Below are 21,473 nucleotides of genomic sequence, written 5' to 3'. Positions count from 1 at the left end.
GCTATAAACATTGAACTACAAATTTTTATGTACATCTATTATTTCCTTACAGAGGAGTGTAATCTCAAGTTTTTCAAAAACTTTAATCATTTGAGGAGGATTGTTTGTTTTCCAATCATGTTTGTTTTCCAAAGCAGCTACACCATTTTACATTCCCACCAGCAGTATGAGTTTCAGTTTCTCCATAACACTTAATGTGATTTTTTGATCTTGGCCATCCTAGTGAATGTGGAGTGGTATCACGCTGTGGTTTTCATTTGCATTTCTCTGATGGCTAATTATTTTGAACATCTTATATTGTACTTATTGACCATTTGTGTTATCTTCCTTGAAAAAAATGTCTATTCAGATCCTTTGCCCATTTTTAATGGGTTATCTGCCTCTTTAATATTGAAGTGTAAAAGTTCTTATATATATTCTGGAGACAAGTCCTTTATCATATATGATTTGCATATATTTTCTTTTTGTATAGATTTTCACTTTCTCAACAGTGCCTTTTGAAGCCTGAATGCTGTTTTGATACAGTCTAATTCAATCATGTTTCTGGTGTCATGTCTAAGAATTCTGAAATCCCAGGTTACAAGGATTTTCCTCCCAATGTTTTCTTCTAAAAGTTTTATATTTTTATCTTTTACATTTAGATCTGTGACCTATTTTTTTTTTTTTTTTTGGAGAAGCTGTGAAATATAGGTGGAGTTTCATTTTTTAGCATATAGATATCCAGTTGTTTCAAAATCATTTGTTGAAAAGGGTATTCATTCTCCATTAAATTGTTTTTGCACTTTTCACAAAAATCAATTGCTATTTATATGGGTCTGTTTTTGGTCTCTGTTCTATACCATGAATCGGTGTGTCTTTCCCTTCACAAATACAACACTGCCTTTAAGTCTTAAAATTGGGTAGCATGATTCCTTCAACTTTTTCAGAATTGGTTTGGCTGTGTTAATTTTCTTTGCTTTTTCATGTAAAGTTTAGAATGAGCTAGTCTATCTACAACAAAAAGTCCTGAAATTTCCACTGGAATAGCATGTCTTCTGATCCATGAACATGGGGCATCTCTTCATTTAGCCCCTCTGATTTAGATCATTTTATTGTTTTCTGCTTCTAGAACCTTTACATCTTATATTTATTCCTAAGTGTTCATTTTCTGGAGATGTTGTAAGTTATTTCCTTTTGAAACTTTTTGATCCTGTGACTTTGTTAGTTGTCTCCTTGGAAATTTTTGCATAAACCACAGACAGGAAAGTTTTTGTCTGCTCTAGTTTGTAGTCTTTTGTTTCCTTTTCTTGCTTCATTGTACTTGCTAGAAAAAGAGGTGGTGGAAATGGCCATCCCTGTCTTGTTCTAGATGTTAGTTTTGAAAGCATTCTAACATTAAGTATTATGTTAACTGTATGAATTCTCTCAAATGCTTTTTTCTGTATCAGTTGATCCTTTTTTTTTTTCTTCCTTTAGACTCTTAGTATGGTGGATTATATTGATTTTCTAATTTTGAACCTGCTTCTCTCTCCCATCCTTTTCATTCCTAAAATTTCTTATCAGTCTTGCTAGAAGTTTATCTGTTGCTCTTTTCAAACCCCAATTTTTAAATTTTAATTAGCCTTATTGTTTCAGTTTCATACACTTTTTTTTTTTTTACACATCCTTCTTCAGACTTTCTTCCTTGTGCTTGCTTTGGGTTTGTTTTGCTCTTTTTCTAGTTTCTTAAAATAGAAATTTACTAGTTTTGAGACCTTTTTTAGCAAAAATGATTGATACTATGATTACTAAGCACTGCTTTAGCTGAATTCCATGTATTTTGATATTTTCATTAAGTTCAAAATACATTCTCTTTTTAGACTTTCCCTTACAGGAATGGATTATTCATAGATGTTTCTTATTTAACTTCCAAGTGTTTGGAGATTGTCCTTTTAACTGTTTTCTAGTTTTATGGTCAGGGAACACGTTTTATATGATTTTAGTGCATTTCTTGGTTTGTTTATGACCCAGGATATATTCTCTCTTGGTGACTATGCCACATTCACTTGAAAAGAATGCTTATTCTATTTTGGGATGAATTTTAAATAAAGTAGATCCATATGGTTGTTGGTACTTTTCAGTCCTACATCCTTGTTGGTTTTCCAGTACTATACGTTACTGAGTGGATCTTTTAAGCCTGCAACTGGAGCTTTGTCCATATGACCTTTCACTGCTGTTAGTCTGTATTACTTCTTGTATTTTTAAGCTCTGATGTTAGGTGCATACATATTTAAGACTCATATCTTGGCGAATTGATTCTTTTATCATTTTTTAATGTCCTTTATTCCTATTAACTTTGATACAATTTCACATAAGTCCATTTAATCTATTTTGGGAAGTAATGCGCAGAGTGTTTAGGAACATAGCCTGAGTCACAATTGCCTGGATTTGAATCTCACATCCAAGTACAGGTATGTGACCTTGGGCTTATCTCTTACCTGCTCTGCTGTTCTGGTTTATTTGTAAATGGGATAATCTCATTCAGTTTGGAGAATAACATGAAATGATTCATCTAAAATATCTGACAATAGTACCTGACAGTAAAAACTATCACTGCTAACCACAAATGTTAGATCAGAAATACCTAGTTTTTAAAAAGTATGCCACATAATTTAAAAAAGGTTAAAGTGCCTATTTTAAAAAACAGCACTTATGAAAACAAGGATTATTCAATATATCTAACCTGAGTCAAATAAAATAGGAACCTTCTTTTATAAGTTTTTCTTTATTCAGTAATTCCTTACAGTATCTACTTTCTAGCTTGTTAGTTATATGAACAGTTCAAAATCATATATTAATAATTAACAAGCAGTCTAACCAGACTAATACAATACTTGGCGGTTGCCTGTCATTACCAACCACCTGCTGGAATCCTGTTTAATTAGGTAAGAGGGTCAAACAGAACTACAGACGGGCTGAATCTGAGGGTGATTTAGTATTAAGGACAGTCATAACAGTGATGGGGTAGTCCATGTGGTGATGGTGGTAAAGAACCCACCTGCCAATGCAGGAGACTGACACGGATTCGATCCCTGGGTCGGGAAGATGCCCTGGAGGAAGGCATGGAAACCCACTCCAGTGTTCTTGCCTGAAGAATTTCATGGACAGAGGAGCCTCGCGGGTTACAGTCCATAGGGTCACAAAGAGTACAGACATGACTGAAGTGACTTGGCATGCCCATACAATGGAACCTAAATAATAAAAGTGACCAACAATGCATAAGCAAGTTTTTGATGCATATTAAGCATATTTAATTGTCATCATCTTGTGTTTATCTTTAAAAAACCACTAGAAAGCAAAGTGTCAATTAGGTAATAGCTATACTATCATAACTTTTTTTCCTTACCATGCATCTTGTTGTTGTTCAGTCCTAAGTTATGTCTGACTCTTTGTGACCCCACGGACTGTAGTCCACCAGGCTCCTTTGTCCATGGGATTTCCCAGGCAAGAATACAGTTTCCCAGGTTGCCATTTCCTTCTCTAGGGGATATTCCCAGACCAGGGATCAAACCTATGCCTTCCTGCATTGGCAGGATTCTTCACCAGTTAGCCACCAGGGAAGCCCACCATGCATCTTACTTTAGTGCTAAATTGAAAGTGAGTGGAGACAGCTTTTTATTGTGGTGCTATTATCACATTGCCAAAATAGTTAATTACATTAGAAGAGAAACAAATAGAAAACCACCTGGCAAAGGAATGCATTTCAGTAACTTTATTGAAAGGTATATCCCTTAGTACCAAAACATAATGGGAGTTGGTTAGGTTACCTCTGGCAACTCAAAATTAACACTGATGTATTTAAAATATTGAAATTTATCAGTATTTTGGAAAAACTGTAAAGTTATCCATAAAACATGGTTTACCAAAGTATAAGATACACTGTGGTTCTTTGGTTCATTTTCTAATGCCTCTATAACCATAAAATGATGTCAAAATTGGGTACAGCCATCCTGGATGGATTCAGGCTACACACTGCATTGAGTAACTCTCTGCAACACTTTAACCCTGTAGATCTCCAAACACTACACCTCAGCAACCTTATAATTACGAAGATGCCTACTTTCTTAATACTTGCTTTTGGCACACAGTAGGGGCAATTAATGTAAGTATATTCTCTTCCTTTTAAGCAAAATTCTAAGTTAGAACCAAGTTTTATAAAAAGAGTCCTCAGTAAAAACTGATGGAGTGTTAAAAAGTTTTCAGAGTGATGCTAATTTGTTTTGAGTTACTAGTACAGTAAAAACTAATTTTCTTGATGGGACTAGACTGAGGCAGTAAATTTTGTATAAAACTTTTAAAATCATGGATACAAACATCACCTGTTTTCTAGAAAAATATTAAAGATAACATGCCAAAATTAACGAGTTGGTAGTTTTGCTTTACATAAATGCCCTCAAATTTAAATGGGATTTCTATATAGCAGTAAGGTCCACATCTCTGGGTTAATAACTACTTGCATTATAGGTGCCAAGAAACTAACTATTCTCACTGTCTAGAATAGTGACCCTTATTGTGCCTTAAAAAGTGCATTTGTGAAATGGTGGTTTTGATGTAAACCTCATAGTTTAAATTTAAGTAGGTTACCCTTTTTAAACACCACCTAAATACAATATATTGACCCAATATAGAAACTTGGATCAATGTCAGAAATGAAGATTCACAGTTTACCTTTCCAGGCTTGTCATTTGCATTTCACATTTATACTGTTATTTTGATTTGTATGTTTCATAGGTGAATTCAAATTTGAGTAATTCCACTATAGGGTAATGTTAATTAGGCAGTTTTCCCAAATCTGAGAACACCGATGCTAATCTAGTTGTGATGTTTTGAGGCTTCACAGCTTAAATCCGTTATATTATGGAATCCACAGCTCAGGATTGTGGAGAAAGGCTTCAGAAGTTTTTTGTTGCTGTAATCATCCTATTTAACAAACAAATAAACCAAGTTATCAGAAGTCTGCCAAACACAAATTTTACTACCTGTTAAAATATCTAAGATTCATAATCATGTCTTATGTAGATGTGTTCTATGTTCACATTTAGTTTTGGTAGGAAGAAAGTTAAATCACCACTGTTGAGTTAAACTTAGATGGTAAGAAAGTCTATCATATATTCCTGAGGAGGTTTACATTTTTTATGCATGTAAATACTTTCCACTGTTCAACTCTTAGAGCAATGATACACAACTACAGTGCTGAGACACCCTGGCAGTTTCCAAAGACCCAGTGTAGAAACCACCTGTCCTAACTTATTTTTCTTTAAGTATAACACCCAAGTTCATACTGATTTTCCTAGTAAGCTAATAGTCTCAAATTAGTTCAATGTATGGTTCAAAATTTTGGTCCTGTTCTTTTACTCAGGCTTGTGTAACTTTAAGTGAAATAAAGGTGGAGTCTACATGTAACAAAATAATATGCAATTAGAAAAAAACAAAACACTGTTTTAGTGCTACTTTTAAAGTTTACATTATTAAGGAGGATGTGGCTTTGTAAGCTGATAATTTAATGAAATGGCTAACGTATATTTCAAAGTTTAGATAATTCCTTACTCTTGGGATGTTGTATTGATACCTTGAATGTAGTGTGCTTGGTCACTAATTTGGGTCAAACTCTTTGTGACCCCATGGACCCCACCAGGCTCATACGTCCATGGGATTTTCCTGGCAAGAAGACTGGGGTGGATTGCCATTTCCTCCACGAATGTAGTAAATGCCCTCAAATATTAGCTGATTAGATCAGTGAGGTCATTTTCCCCTTTGCTATTCCAACTCCATTTTGTTTATTTTGAAAATAATTCAGACTTATATTCTTGAATTGTAGAAGAAAATTATATAGCATTAGAAAATTTTCTCTAACGTGGAGGATAACTACAAACCACATTTACCAATTAAGGGACCGTTTCAGGAATTGTTGGAAGGTGGGTTATCCTGTAGTAACTATGCCTCAGTTGCCGTGCAGTACGCCCAGAAACAATCCATTTCAACTTCTGAACATTTGGTTTGGCACACTTGTTCGATGAATATTCAGCTAAACACTTGGATACAAGCTCTTGCCAGAAAGTCAAATCTCTGCCACTGATCTGTACGTAAATTAAAAAAAAAATGTTAATAGTCCTATAGTTTTCATTATAGTAATTAATAATTACAATCTTATTAACATGTCTTTCCTTATCAAAAAAAATTTAAGTTACTTAAGTTTCAAGCAAACACATGACATCTCACTTTACTTTAGGAACAAGTGGTTTAGTTTTTTTTACAGCTGTGAATAGGATTTAGGCTATGACCTTGACATACCTTGGAATGTTTCTGAAGATGTTCTACTCCTTCTGTTAACTCTATATACTTCTGTGCTTGGATCTCCAATGCGATGATAGACAATGCCAACACAGACGGCTAAAAGAGATTCATTTTAAAGTAAATGTTGAATATGAAAATAGGTATATAAACAAATTTAATCTTTATAAAATATTTACCTTTGCTTTAGAAAATATGATCCTGCAGTAACATGCCTTAAGTTGGGCTTCTAGTCTTTCAAAATTAAGGCTACTCTTCCTTTAAAGAGAAAATGAAATTTTATGTAGGTAATTTTACATCAAATCAAAAGAAATTTTTAGAAAAATAATGAAGTCAATTTTAAAGTGAAGATTATGCACACTTATCATAGAAAAATGAATTATGTGAAGAAGTTTCCTTCCTTCAGAGACATTAACTTAAGGATACCATAGATGAATTTTAAATAATTTGGGCCAAAAAAGAAAAATTTATTCTACAACTACCAAGGTTTCTTTTCATTTTAATAAATCTATTTTTGAATTGAAAGTTTCTTTTTCCATAAATTCATGTTAGATGCTTGTCTATTAGGTTCTGTAAGTTAACTAGCCTATAAATGGAAAATGTAATGTTAAAGACTTTACCATTTTAAGAATTCAAAGACTCCAAGAAGCTACTTTTGACTGAATGTCTCCTCACTTTTGCTGGAGAGTAAAGTGAAACTCAAGGGGCTTAGCTGTCATTTTACTTGATTGAAATTCTCCCAGCATACTGATTTTATGAAACATTCAGATAATATTCTGGTTTCTACATCTCCTTTGTTGAAAACAAAGCTCACATACCTTTCATGTGGCACGTTCTCTTGAAGGAGTGAGTAATAGAGCTGTAGAAACTGAAAGGCAGTAGTAGCTTTGACTTTCCAACACACCTTCTCCAATACAATCTTCTCCATTCTCATCAAGTCTGAAACCGTGAACCTGTACTGGCTTATTCGGATCAAGTCAGTTGCCAATGGGACATTCCTTTCCTCTTCTGTTGATTTTACAGCCAGATAGAAGCAGCTTAGTCCAACACACCCAAGGTGCTTGGGCTGTACCTGAAAAGACAATAAGTCCATCTCTATCTTATTTCAATTAAAAAAAAAAGTATAATCTAGAACTCAGACCCATCACTTTGAAAAATGTATTTGTGAGGTGAATTTCTCAGTGGCAAAGGACTTAGCAAGATTCACTGATGCCTCAACTGTAGGCTGTTAACCATATGCACCCACTTGGAACCAATTTTTGAGTAAATGGAGTAAGTTTCAGTGTACTGTTTGGCTTTAGCATGTAACAATTCTTAGTTCTTTTGGTTTTTTAAATCACTGAAGAATGATAAGCAGTAAGTTATTTGGTCAAAGACTCATATGAGGATTGAAATATCTTACAGCTTATACACAAAATTTCTTTTTAGAATGTTGTGTTTTTCCAGGCTGTTTTCTTTGTAGTAATACTTGTGAAATGTTTTTAAGTACCGTGACACATACTGTTTACTCTACCTGTAAAGCTCTATTCACTACCAAGCTTTTAAATTTGTCCATCATTTTCTGAATGTCTACAATCAAAATTCTATCCAGTTTATTTAAAAAGCTTTATTTTGGCTATGCTGAGTCTTCCTTGCTGTGCGGGCTCTCTCTAGCTGTGGAGAATGGGGCCTATTCTTCATTGTGGTGTGTGGGCTTCTCATTGTGGTGGCTTCTCTGTTGCAGTGCATGGGCTCCAGGGTGTGCGGCTTCTGGGGTCTAGACCACAGGCTCAGTAGCTCTGGCACATGAGCTTAGTTGTGTGGCCGCATGTGAGATCTTACCAGACCAGGGGTTGAACCCCAGTCTCCTGCATGGGCAGGTGGATTTTTTACCACTGAGCCACCAGGGAAGCCCTCAATCCACTTTAAGTTTCAGCTCAACTGAAGCTTTAAAAAGCTTTTACCAGTATTTGGGCTCTCCTCTTCTTAGAACCCCTTCAGCAATATATTTATATTTCGTTTGAAGTATAATGTAATTCTTTTCTTATTATTCCTTGTACTAATGATAGTTATAAGTGCAACCATTACTCCCACTAAGATTATAATATACTTAAGGAACAGATGCATGTCATTCACCTGTGACACATTTAGAATTAAAGGTAGTGCCTACACATGGTGTCTAAAAGAGTTGTTTAATTAGACTGTTGAACAAGTTTCTTGAACCATTCAACAAACATTGAGCTCTTTCCATATATGTTGTATTCTGTTAGGTACTTTGAATAAAACATGAGTTTCATTTTAAGTGTCACATTATCTCATTATCTACCAACAACCATGGACACCGAGAAGTCAGATGTATTTTTAATAATTAAACTCTGAAAGCTACACAGATGTCCTGCTTATCCAATACAGGGTAACAACTGTGTATCTGCTCCTTCAGAAGATACTCTCTACTATATGCAAACTTAGGCTGGAAATGCCAAGCATAGGCATGACTTGGGTAAATGTAAGGCTAAACCAGTTGGAACTTTATTATATATGAACAAAGATCAAGAAATATACTCTACTGATCAGATGGTAGACATCATGAACAAAAAGGAAAAAAAAAACAAATTCTAATTTTTAACCCACAATCTAGCATTCTGCCTTTAACACATTTCTTAAAAACAACAGTAAACAAATGAAAATACCCAGACTATCAAACAAGACTTAAAAAATTTTACAACAGCCAGCTCTCCTACTGGGAGGCTTTACAATGATTTGATATTAGACTATTATTCAATGTCAGAAGTTAAGTTTAATAGCTGATGCATTACTCTTGATTAAAAGGAAGAATATTCATCAATGCTATAGCACACAGAATTACCACAACGTTTTGGTTACTTGCCGAAAACAACAAAAAAATGGTCAAGTTATGAATACCAGCCCAAAGCTGGCAATACCATCTCCAAAACACATTGAGCAAAATCACGAAATACTCAGGGTAATGCAGCTTTAAACATACCTTCATTTTAGACAGGAATCTGTCCAGTAAATTCACAGCTAGAGAAAATGTCTCCGTGTCAAAGCCAAAGAACTGAGTTAGACTAAGAAGATCTTTTACTTCAAAGTCCCTCAGTCTTGCAGTCATTCTAAGGCCATTATCATGTGCAGATTCAATTAGTCTCAAGCCGCAGACCTTTGGCTGACATCTCAACTCCTGTTCCAACAGGGCATTCAGCTGGTGTAGCAGTTTCTGAGAGTCAGTTGTTGTCAGTACCTCTATCATCTATATATAGAACAAAGCCCAGAAAGGAGTGAAAGAACAGCCCTTCCTGTCCTGCCAGGTGCCTTATAACACAAGCCTCCCCTCTCTCAATGCTATTAGTGAATCTCAGTCATTGCAAAGGGCCATCTGTTATTCTCCCCCTCCCCAACCAGTTGGTTACATCCATCCTAAATTGTGACTTCCTAGACGGCCTTTTCAAAAAAAAAATTAATGAATAAAAATAAATAAATGCTAATCTTCATGCCCAAACTTTGAAATTAGACGGTAGTATGTATTCTGCCGCTTAGTAACAATGTGAACTATTCAAGTTAGTCAATTTTTCTTAGTCCTCAATTCCTAATCTGTTAATAGGTTATTACCCATTTCATAGACTTATGTGAAATGAGTAATATATTGCTTGCTACGCAAGAGAAACGAGTTCGATCTCTGGGTTGGGAAGATCCTGTGGAGAGGGTATGGCTACCCACTCCAGTATTCTTGCTTGGAGAATTCCATGAACGCCCGAGCCTGGCGGGCGACAGTCTATAGGGTCGCAAAGAATCGGACACGACTGAGTGACTAACACGTTCAGTTTCAGGTACACAGGTATCTAGCACATATAATAGGTGCCTAATAAACACCTGGGCAATATTAACGAGCTTATTTATAGTCTGTAAAACGAGGCAATATCTGCGTCTTTAAATGGCTGTTAAGAGTAAACAAGATGATTCAACTAAAGAGTTTAGCATAGTGCTTGGCACTCAGTGTTCAGCAACTGTTAACTTTTATTGATGTTACGAAAGGAAACTCAGGTGTTAAGAGCACACGCAGTGGGAACAGGAGGCTAATCCATCCTGAAAGAGCAACCTGGGAGTTTCATTAATTTAGGGCAATACTGAACGCCCACTATGCCCCAGGCACAAGATATATGGACAGTCCCTCTCCACAACAACCGAAAGGCAGGAAGCAAAGCATCTTCAGGGTTGAGCGACGGAAGAGGTGGACAAATGTGGAATCACAATCTTCAGGGATCCAACTCTTTCGCCCCCGGGCTGGTGCCTGGGACCACGCCAACTTGACATTAAGACGCCTAGGGAGGTCTAATCTGGCCCCGCCCCTCCAGGCTCGGACTAGCCTGAACTTGTTGCTCGGTCTAAAGTTAACCGAGGAAAAGGGCGCGAGGCGAACCCTCCACCCCGGCCCCTTACCCCCACCCCGCGCCCCCAACCCTGCTCCGTAGCTGCACCCTGCAATCAACCCCGAAATCCCAGCTCACCTTGATCGCGACTGCAGCTCCTCAGCGGTAACCACCCTCCCCGGGCCTGCTCTCACCTCACCCCACGATATTAGATCCGAGAGGCCTACGAGGCGAGAGGACTCGCGGGCAAGAGGGGACAGGCCCGGGGAGGGGGAGCCGTCTTGGGTGGGGGTTTCTGCAGCGCCGCCGAGACGACACTGCCCTTTTCTGGGCCAGTTCGGAGCCGAAGGGGCCGCGCCTGGCCTTCCGAGTAATATATTGGAGGGCGGGGCTTTCTCGCTGCGATGGGAGGTGGGGAAATGGGAAGCATTTCCCCGCTAATTGGTGTAAGTCTTTTGATGGATGGCTCCCGCTGTCCAAAGAGGGCTGGTCAGTAGAGGGAAGATGTCCGGCCAATCAGCACACGTTTTTCCTTATCCCCGGAGTCAAATTCTCCGCCCCTTGAGACCACGCCCCTGCCTCTAAGCGTCTCTCATTGGAGGATTTCCCCAAGTGTCTTCGATGAAGAGGAGGAGTTAACCGCTGCGTTCACTAACCCAGGCCCGGGTAAGGCCTCAGCTGGCAAAAGGATTGGCCGGAATATCGTTCCAGAATGTACTGGGAGTTTTCATTCAGTTCCGTTTAGTAGAGTGGTTCTGCTGTCTTTCACAGTGGCTAGTTCTAACAAAAAAGTGAAACCCCTATTTTTCTTTACAGATGGAGAGGTGGTGGGTTTTCTGTGGTGTGGTTTGTGAAGTTTCTAGAAGTTTCCCCATGTGCGCTTTGGAAATCACTGGGTCCTTGCCTTATTTTGCTTTTTGTAAAATTTAATCGAAGAGTGGAGTTGGGCTACATAGATTCTTGGTCTTCCTGAATTTCCTGAATTTGAATTGTGAACGAATTAGAAAAGTTGGTAGTTCTATAGTGGCTTAAAACGAAAGGTATGTGGTTGACCCTTAAGAGGAATGAGTAGACCAGAATGATTGCAGTGATTAAAAATCTGAGTCCACAGATCCCGTATGTGAAGCGATATTATTCTTTTTATTTACTGGCCATGAACTTAATCTCTGCTTGTGAGCCTCTGCCTGGTAAGTGGGAAAATAATTAGTTTGAAGCGTTCTTGGACTCCTTCCCTCCTTTTTTCCCTATTCTCACAAATGCGAAGGATCTGCATTAAAAAGGGGTTGAGGATTGGAGAAGGAGGAGTTGGTTATCATTTCTCATGGACTGTATGTACTTTGACGTCTCTGTTCTCATGGCCTCTTCCTGGTTAGTGGCTACCTGGGTTTTGAAAAAATGAGAATCTGAAAGGACATCTCTGTTGTTTGCCCTGCCAGGTGCTTCCCCGAGGCAAATGACAGGCAAATGACGCAGAACCAAGCCTTGAAACGGGGGCAGAGTTATGAGGAGAAAAGGGTAGGGAAAACCAGGGAGAAAAAGTTAATGCCTCAAAAATATTATCGCTAAAGCATCACTGGGTCCGTTTGTCAAAGCTCCGTTTGTCAAAGGTCCGACCAAGGAAGGGTCCTTGGTCCTCCTTGAAAATGAACTCATGAAATGAGTATAAAAGGGCAATTTAAAACATTTGCTGCTACTGCTGCTGCTAAGTTACTTTAGTCGTGTCCGACTCTGTGTAACCCCATGGACGGCAGCCCACCAGGCTCCCCCGTCCCTGGGATTCTCCAGGCAAGAACACTGGAGTGGGTTGTCATTTCCTTTTCCAATGCATGCAAGTGAAAAGTGAAAGGGAAGTCGCTCCGTCATGTCTGACTCTCAGCGACCCCATGGACTGCAGCCTACCAGGCTCCTCCGTCCATGGGATTTTCCAGGCAAGAGTACTGGAGTGGGGTGCCATTGCCTTCTCCGTTAAAACATTAAAAAAAATTCTTTTTACAGTAATGCGTGAGTTTACAAATGTACATATTTCTCCTTTAGTAACAAAGGAACCAGTTAGGAACCAAATTAGGAATATAGGTGTGTGTGTGTATATATATATATATATATATATATATATGCACTCTTTAACTATTTACTGAAGACGTATTGTATGCCAGTGGAGGATGGGATATACTAGTTCCTGCCCTTGTGGAACCTGTGGTTTTGTGGATAATATAAACCGATTTGTTTTGAAGTCACAGATTACTAACTAGGTTTTAGACTTTTAGCAACTTTTTAATCACATTGAGTTTCCATTGTCGTTTCTTAAAAAAAATAGGAGCTAAATACACTTTATTCATAGTGCTGTCAGGAGGATTAAATAATACAAAGTACAAAAAGAGGTAGGCATTATGCCCAGAGCACAGTAAGTACTTGATAAATAGTATCCTTTATTGCTAACATTTCTTTTGAAATGTTTTGCTAAAGGATGTATTTAATTCTGTTTTATCTATTTTAGACTTAGTCTTCTAGAATCAGATTGTTAGAATTATTTGTTATTGTTGTTGTTTAGTTGCTAAGTCATGTCTGACTCTTTGCAAATCCGTGGACTGTAGCCCACCAGGCTCCTCTGTCCATTCGTTCTCTTGGCAAGAATACTGGAGTGGGTTGCCATTTCCATCTCCAGTAGAATTGTTTACTTAACACTAATAAAAGTATCTAAAGTGCATGTATTAATTTCTATGCCTTTTATACTTAAAATTTTCACAGCAGCCTTAGGTAATATATCACTGTTTATGTAATAAAAATGTTTCTCTTACATTATGATCTTATTATTACTTTTTATTAAAACCTGAAATTCCCTGTATGAAAAAAACTGTTTCAGTAGTACTGAAGAAGCATTGATTAAATATAAATCAAATCAAATGAACATTTTTTACCTTTTCTCCTAACCTCTCACCTCCACTGTCATTTTTATTTGATAATAGAATACAGACTGTCATTTAAATAACTTAAAAATCCTAATTAGCAAAATGTGCAAGTGTAAGACAGTTATGTACTACTGTAAAAGAAAAAAAAAATGAGCCTTTTGTTAACTGTGATTTTATTTTTAAAGACTTGTAGGTTGAGTGATGAGACTATCGGGAATCTTTTAAAGGACTGACTTCCAGGCTATTTTCTAGGCTCAGTGATATATTCAGCTGTCAGTTTCATACTTCCTTCTCCATCAACAGTTAAGTGCAGGAAGAACCAAAGCTCAGAATAATGGCCTTAAGGCTGGGCAAAAATCCAATACAGTAAGAGGAGGCTTTAATCATACTCTCTACATTACAGACTATTGAAGTACCTCGAGCAGCAAAAAATTATAACAAGCAGGTAAACATTGATGGCTTGTCAAATGCTGCCCTAGCTGTGGGAACTTCCTCCTTGGTTCTGCTTCTATCCTGGAGACTGGAGGAATCTTTGCACTTCTCCTTCTGTTGAGGCTCTCTGACATATGTCCAGAACTTCGGAATGTAGGCTTGTCCAACAGTGACGAGGGCCAAAAAAATGAGGATCAAAGGGATCACAGCTGAATTGTCTTCCCCTCTACTTCCTGATCCTTCCTGGAAACTACTTATTACAGCCCCCCCCCATGTATCCAGATGTTCTCTGGTGCATCTGCTCTGTCTTAGAAGAGAACTTGCTAGATCGTGGCTTCACGCAGTCTTTGTTGATCTCTGGGATAGTTTGGGGCTGAGAAATTGTGTATAGTTTGGGTGGTGATGGAAAGGCAGGGAAAAGGATACATAGAAATCAGATTACTATCATTTGTAAAATAGAGTGGAAACCTGCTATATAGCTCAGGAAGCTCAACTTGGTACCCGTGGTGACCAAGACGGGTGGCATGGAGGGGGGAGTCAGAGGGAGGTCCAAAGGAGAGGGGATATATGTATACATATAGCTGATTCACTTTGTGTGTGTGTGTGCTCAGTCATATCTGACTCTTTGCGACCCTATGGACCGGAGCCCTCCTGGCTTCTCTGTCCATGGGATCCTCCAGGCAACAATACTGGAGTGGGTTGCCATGCCCGCCTCCAAGGGATCCTCGTGACCCAGGAATTGAACCCAAGTCTCTTATGTCTCCTGCATTGACAGGCGGGTTCTTTACCACTAGTGCCACCTGGGAAGTGACTCACTCTGTAGTAGTGCAGAAACTCCCACAACATTGTAAAGTGATTATATGCCAATAAAAACAAAATTAAAATAAAGAATGCCCAGTTAAATATATATATATAATATTATATAAAATTATATCTATAAATTTTACACAATATATATTATATAAATAAAATTATATATTTATTATACATCATATAAAATTGTACAATATATAAAATTATATATATATAAAAAATAAAATAGACTGGTAATTTCAATTATATCTTGCCTTTGAGAGATTCTAGCTACCTCAGATAAAGTCACCCTTTCCAATTAATTGAGATATTCACTGGAAAAATAAACTTTGTCAAGTAACCACTGCCTGGTTATATAAAGATACCTGGAGACATTGGATGGAGATCTTCCACTTGCTTGTATTTAGTCTAATGGCCATAGACTCTGTTGAGTACAGGGCACAAAGCAAAGATCAGCCAATAGTCAAGAGTTTATGTTTATTACGTATTTCCCATGTGCTAAACTTAAACACACATGACCTTATTTAGTCCTCTAACAACTGTGATATTATCTTGAGAAATGAGGAATATCTTGTATATTTCTTAGTTGCTACATATGCTTAACTGTTTTACTGTTTACTAAATGTACTTAACACGGCTTCCCAGGTGGTGCAGTGGTGAAGAATCTGCCTGCCAATACAGGAGACCCAAGAGATGCAGGTTCAATCCCTGGGTCAGAAAGATCCCTGGGAGTAGAAAATGGCAACCAACCCTAGTGTTTGGCAACCTACTCCAGTATTTTTGCCAGGAAAATTCCATGGACAGAGGAGTCTGGTGGGCTACAGTCCATAAGGTCGCAAAAAGTCACACTTGATTGAGCTACTGAATGTGTGTGTGCGTGGGCACACACACACACACACACACACACACACACACACACAAATATACTTAACAAAAAACTTGAATTTTGATTTTACAGTATTAAAAAAAAGTTGTAACATTGTAAACTGACTCCTCAACTTCAATACTCATTACCATTTTGCCCATGCTGTCCTTTTACTTTCTGTTTGTCCAGCATTCAATGCATATTTATTGAGGACTTTCTGGATGCCAGACCATTGTGTTCTGTAGTCTCAGATTAAAAATGTTAACGATTTTGGGCAGTAGGGTGTGTTGATCGTTGTTCTCTGTGACGATAGTGGTTGGAAGGATCAGCTGGGTAATTCTCCAGGGGCCATCTGTTTCTTTTTTGAAGGTGTCTCTGGGGTCTGCTGCTTTGGTAGGAGAAGGACGGATTGGGGATGGATAATAAGTTCCCACTGGAGAAGGGAATGGCAAACCACTTCAGTGTTCTTGCCTTGATAATCCGATGAACAGTATGAAAAGGCAAAATGACAGGATACTGAAAGAGAAACTCCCCAGGTCAGTAGGTGCCCAATATGCTACTGGAGATCAGTGGAGAAATAACTCAGGAAAGAATGAAGGGATGGAGCCAAAGCAAAAAGAATACCCAGTTGTGGATGTGACTGGTGATAGAAGCAAGGTCTGATGCTGTAAAGAGCAATACTGCATAAGAACCTGGAATGTCAGGTCCATGAATCAAGGCAAATTGGAAGTGGTCAAACAGGAGATGGCAAGAGTGAACGTCGATGTTCTAGGAATCAGTGAACTAAAATGGACTGGAATGGGTGAATTTAACTCAGATGACCATTATATCTACTACTGCAGGCAGGAATCCCTTAGAAGAAATGGAGTACCCACCATAGTCAACAAAAGACTCTGAAATGCAGTACTTGGATGCAATCTCAAAAACGACAGAATGATCTCTATTCGTTTGCAAAGCAACCCATTCAATATCACGGTAATCCAAGTCTATGCCCCAACCAGTAATGCCGAAGAAGCTGAAGTTGAACGGTTCTATGAAGCCTACAAGACCTTTTAGGACTAACAGCCAAAAAAGATGTCCTTTTCATTATAGGGTACTGGAAACCAAAAGTAGGAAGTCAAGAAACACCTGCAGTAACAGGCAAATTTGGTCTTGGAATATGGAATGAGGCAGGGCAAAGGCTAATAGAATTTTGTCAAGAGAACGCACTGGTCATAGCAAACATCCTCTTCCAACAACACAAGAGAAGACTCTACACATGGACATCACCAGATGGTCAACACCAAAATCAGACTGATTATATTCTTTGCAGCCAAAGATGGAGAAGCTCTATACAGTCAGCAAAAACAAGACCGGGAGCTGACTGTGGCTCAGATCATGACTCCTTATTGCCAAATTCAGGCTTAAGTTGAAGAAAGTAGGGAAAACCACTAGACCATTCAGGTATGACCTAAATCAAATCCCTTATGATTATACAGTGGAAGTGAGAAATAGATTGAAGGGACTAGATCTGAGAGTGTGCCTGATGAACTATGGATGGAGGTTCATGACATTGTACAGGAGACAGGGATCAAGACCATCCCCATGGAAAAGAAATGCAAAAAAGCAAAATGGCTGTCTGGGGAGGCCTTACAAATAGTTGTGAAAAGAAGAGAAGCAAAAAGCAAAGGAGAAAAGGAAAGATATAAGCCTCTGAATGCAGAGTTCCAAAGAATAGCAAGAAGAGATAGGAAAGCCTTCTTCAGTGATCAATGCAAAGAAATAGAGGAAAACAACAGAATGGGAAAGACTAGAGATCTCTGCAAGAAAATTAGAGATACTAAGGGAACATTTCATGCAAAAATGAGCTTGATAAAGGACAGAAGTGGTATGGACCTAACAGAAGCAGAAGATATTAAGAACAGGTGGCAAGAACACACAGAAGAACTGTACAAAAAAGATCTTCACAACCAAGATAATCATGATGGTATGGTCACTCAGAGCCAGACATTCTGGAATGTGAAGTCAAGTGGGCCTTAGAAAGCATCACTGCGAACAAAGCTAGTGGAGGTGATGGAATTCCAGTTGAGCTCTTTCAAGTCCTGAAAGACGATGCTGTGAAAGTGTTTCACTCAATATGCCAGCAAATTTGGAAAACTCAGCAGTGGCCACAGGACTGGAAAGGTCAGTTTTCATTCCAATCCCAAAGAAAGGCAATGCCAAAGAATGCTCAAACTACCGCACAATTGCTCTCATCTCACATGCTAGTAAAGTAATGCTCAAAATTCTCCAAGCCAGGCTTCAACAATACGTGAACTGTGAACTTTCAGATGTTCAAGCTGGTTTCAGAAAAGGCAGAGGAACCAGAGATCAAATTGCCAACATCCGCTGGCTCATCGAAAAAGCAAAAGAGTTCCAGAAAAACAGCTATTTCTGCTTTATTGACTATGCCAAAGCCTTCGACTGTGTGGGTGACAATAAACTGTGGAAAATTCTGAACGAGATGGGAATACCAGACCACCTGACCTGCCTCTTGAGAAACCTATATACAGGTCAGTAAGCAACAGTTAGAACTGGACATAGAACAACAGGCTGGTTCCAAATAGGAAAAGGAGAACGTCAAGGCTGTATATTGTCACCCTGCTTATTTAACTTCCATGCAGAGTACATCATGAGAAACGCTGGGCTGGAAGAAGCACAAGCTGGAATCAAGATAGCCGGGAGAAATATCAATAACCTCAGATATGCAGATGACACCACCCTTATGGCAGAAAGTGAAGAGGAACTCAAAAGCCTCTTGATGAAAGTGAAAGAAGAGAGTGAAAAAGTTGGCTTAAAGCTCAACATTCAGAAGACGAAGATCATGGCATCTGGTCCCATCACTTCACGGGAAATAGATGGGGAACCAGTGGAAACAGTGTCAGACTTTATTTTTCTGGGCTCCAAAATCACTGCAGATGGTGACTGCAGCCATGAAATTAAAAGACGCTTACTCCTTGGAAGGAAAGTTATGACCAACCTAGATAGCATATTCAAAAGCAGAGACATTACTTTGCCAACAAAGGTTCGTCTAGTCAAGGCTATAGTTTTTCCTGTGGTTATGTATGGATGTGAGAGTTGGACTGTGAAGAAAGCTGAGTGCCGAAGAATTGATGCTTTTGAACTGTGGTGTTGGAGAAGACTCTTGAGAGTCCCTTGGACTGCAAGGAGATCCAACCAGTCCATTCTAAAGGAGATCAGCCCTGGGTGTTCTTTGGAAGGAATGATGCTAAAGCTGAAACTCCAGTACTTTGGCCACCTCATGCAAAGAGTTGGCTCATGGGAAAAGACTCTGATGCTGGGAGGGATTGGGGGCAGGAGGAGAAGGGGATGACAGAGGATGGGATGGCTGGATGGCATCACTGACTCGATAGACGTGAGTCTGAGTGAACTCTGGGAGTTGGTGATGGACAGGGAGGCCTGGCGTGCTTCGATTCATGGGGTCTCAAAGAGTTGGACATGACTGAGCGACTGAAGTGAACTGAACTGAACTGAATAAGTTCCCTTCCTTATTCAGATATCTTTTTATGCTGCTAACCTTCCTTACAAAAGCATGTACACGCACACGCACACACCCCTCTACAAAAAATTTTGACAGAGTTGAGGTTTGGAAAATGAATACTTTCCTTTTTTATTGGAGTATAATTGCTTTACAATGTTGTGTTAGTCTCTGCTATACTAAGAACTGAAACAGCTATATGTATACATATATCCCCTTTCTCTTGGGCCTCCCTCTCACCCCACCACCATCGCACTGCTCACAGAGCATGGAGCTGAGCACTGAACTGAGTTCCTTTTACTATATAGCAGGTTCCCACTAGCTATTTGTTTTACACACGTGTGTGTGTGCTCAGTCATGTCTGACTCTTTGTGACCCCATGGACTGTTGCCCACCAGGCTCCTGTGTCCATAAGATTTTCCAGGTAAGAATACTGGAGTGGGTTCCCATTTCCTCCTCCAGGGAATCTTCCCAACCCAGGAATCAAACCTGAGTCTCCTGCATTGGTAGATGGATTCTTTACCACCGAGCCACCTTGGAAATCCCTGTTTTACACATGATAGTGTTTGTATGTTAATCCTACTTTCCCAGTTCATCCCACCCTCCCCTTCCCCCTCACCCCCTGTCCACATGTCATTTCTCTATGTCTGCATTTCTGTTCCTGGCCTCCACATGTTTATCTGTACCATTTCTTTAGATCCCACATTTATGTGTTAATATACAGTATTTGTTTTTCTCTTTCTGACTTATTACACTCTGTATGACAGCTCTAGGTCCATCGACATCTCTGTAGATGTCCCAATTTTATCCTTTTTTATGGCTGAGTAATATTCCATTGTATGTATGTACTATCCCATGTATGTACCACATTTCCTTTATTCATTCATCTGTTGATGGACATTTAGATTGTGTCCATGTCCTGGCTATTGTAAATAGTGCTGCAATGAACTTCAGGGTACATGTGTTTTTCTACATTATGATTTTCTCAGGGTATATGCCCAGTACTGGGGTTGTTCTATTTTTAGTTTTTTTAAGGACTGTCCATACTGGCTCCATAGACACATATCTCCATAGTGTCCATATCAACTTACATTCCCTCCAGTAGTGCAAGAGTATTCCCTTTTCTCCACACCTTCTCCAGCATTTGTAGTTTGTAGATTTTTTGATGATGGCCATTCTGACCAGAGTGAGGTGATACCTTATGTAGTTTTGATTTGCATTTCTCTAATAATTTAGAGAATGTTTTCTTGTGCCTTTTGGCCATCTGTATGTTTTCTTTGGAGAAATTTTCTCATCTAGCTTTATTGTTCCTTTGCATTGCACTAGAATAAGGGACCTCATAGGCCAGAACCTTTATTCTCTAGATTGGCCTTAATTGCTTGGAGTCACCCACTTTCCTCATTTCTTTACCTTTTAACTCTTTAACTTTTGATCTGAGTTTTGATTTAGCCAAATTAAGAGGTTGGTGCAAAGGACATTGCAGACAAAAGCAGCAGTATGTGCAAAGACACAGAGGAAAGAGACTAAGATTTCTGTAAGTGAAATATAGATTAGTCTGGCTAAAGCATGGAGGGTGTCTGAGGGGTGTTTAGCAATGAGATGGGGAATGAAGCATTTGCTTATCCTAAAGGACCAGTAGTCATATATACTATTATTGGGATGTTGAACTTTAAAGGCTTCTAGGAACCAACCATGGAATTTAAAGAGAATACCACATTGGATTTGTGCTTTAGAATGACCATTTGGCATCAGTGTGAAAACTGGAAAGAGGGAACCAAGAGTAGAGTTCACATCAGATCAGATCAGATCAGTCGCTCAGTCGTGTCTGACTCTTTGCGACCCCATGAATCGCAGCATGCCAGACCTCCCTGTCCATCACCAACTCCCGGAGTTCACTCAGACTCACGTCCATCGAGTCAGTGATGCCATCCAGCCATCCCATCCTCTGTCGTCCCCTTCTCCTCTTGCCCCCAATCCCTCCCAGCATCAGAGTCTTTTCCCATGAGTCAACTCTTCGCATGAGGTGGCCAAAGTACTGGAGTTTCAGCTTTAGCATCATTCCTTCCAAAGAAATCCCAGGGCTGATCTCCTTTAGAATGGACTGGTTGTATCTCCTTGCAGTCCAAGGGACTCTCAAGAGCCTTCTCCAACACCACAGTTCAAAAGCATCAATTCTTCGGCGCTCAGTCTTCTTCACAGTCCAACTCTCACATCCATACATGACCACAGGAAAGAGTAGAGTTAGGAAGAACAATTAGGAGCCATGG

At 39.0% G+C, this 21,473-nt stretch overlaps 1 protein-coding gene and 1 long non-coding RNA gene across 3 annotated transcripts in view; one reads left to right on the top strand and one right to left on the bottom strand.

The window, feature by feature from the left end:
• Window positions 1–3,615: 3,615 nt before the first annotated feature.
• Window positions 3,616–11,019, bottom strand: CCNG1 (cyclin G1). 2 transcript variants are annotated; one of them, XM_055562044.1, is made up of 7 exons: window positions 10,812–11,019; window positions 9,293–9,556; window positions 7,128–7,381; window positions 6,489–6,567; window positions 6,310–6,408; window positions 5,901–6,095; window positions 3,616–4,938 (listed from the first exon to the last, which is right to left on the bottom strand). In XM_055562044.1, the coding sequence occupies exons 2-6, from the start codon at window positions 9,554–9,556 to the stop codon at window positions 5,904–5,906; spliced, it is 888 nt and encodes a 295-aa protein (XP_055418019.1). In that variant the 5' UTR covers window positions 10,812–11,019; the 3' UTR covers window positions 3,616–4,938; window positions 5,901–5,903. The 2 variants fall into 2 exon arrangements, with proteins under 2 accessions (XP_055418019.1, XP_055418025.1); XM_055562050.1 differs by lacking the exon at window positions 9,293–9,556 and having other exon boundaries at window positions 10,812–11,018.
• Window positions 11,020–11,064: 45 nt separating this feature from the next.
• Window positions 11,065–21,473, top strand: part of LOC129637794 (uncharacterized) — a 123,024-nt gene continuing 112,615 nt past the window's right edge. The window contains exon 1 of the long non-coding RNA XR_008707575.1: window positions 11,065–11,339. This is a non-coding gene — a long non-coding RNA (uncharacterized LOC129637794). The remainder of the gene's footprint in view (window positions 11,340–21,473) is intronic.

This window comes from Bubalus kerabau, chromosome 1 (genome assembly GCF_029407905.1).
Source record: "Bubalus kerabau isolate K-KA32 ecotype Philippines breed swamp buffalo chromosome 1, PCC_UOA_SB_1v2, whole genome shotgun sequence".
Taxonomy (NCBI): domain Eukaryota; kingdom Metazoa; phylum Chordata; class Mammalia; order Artiodactyla; family Bovidae; genus Bubalus; species Bubalus kerabau.
This window is presented reverse-complemented; position numbering and strand designations above follow the sequence as displayed.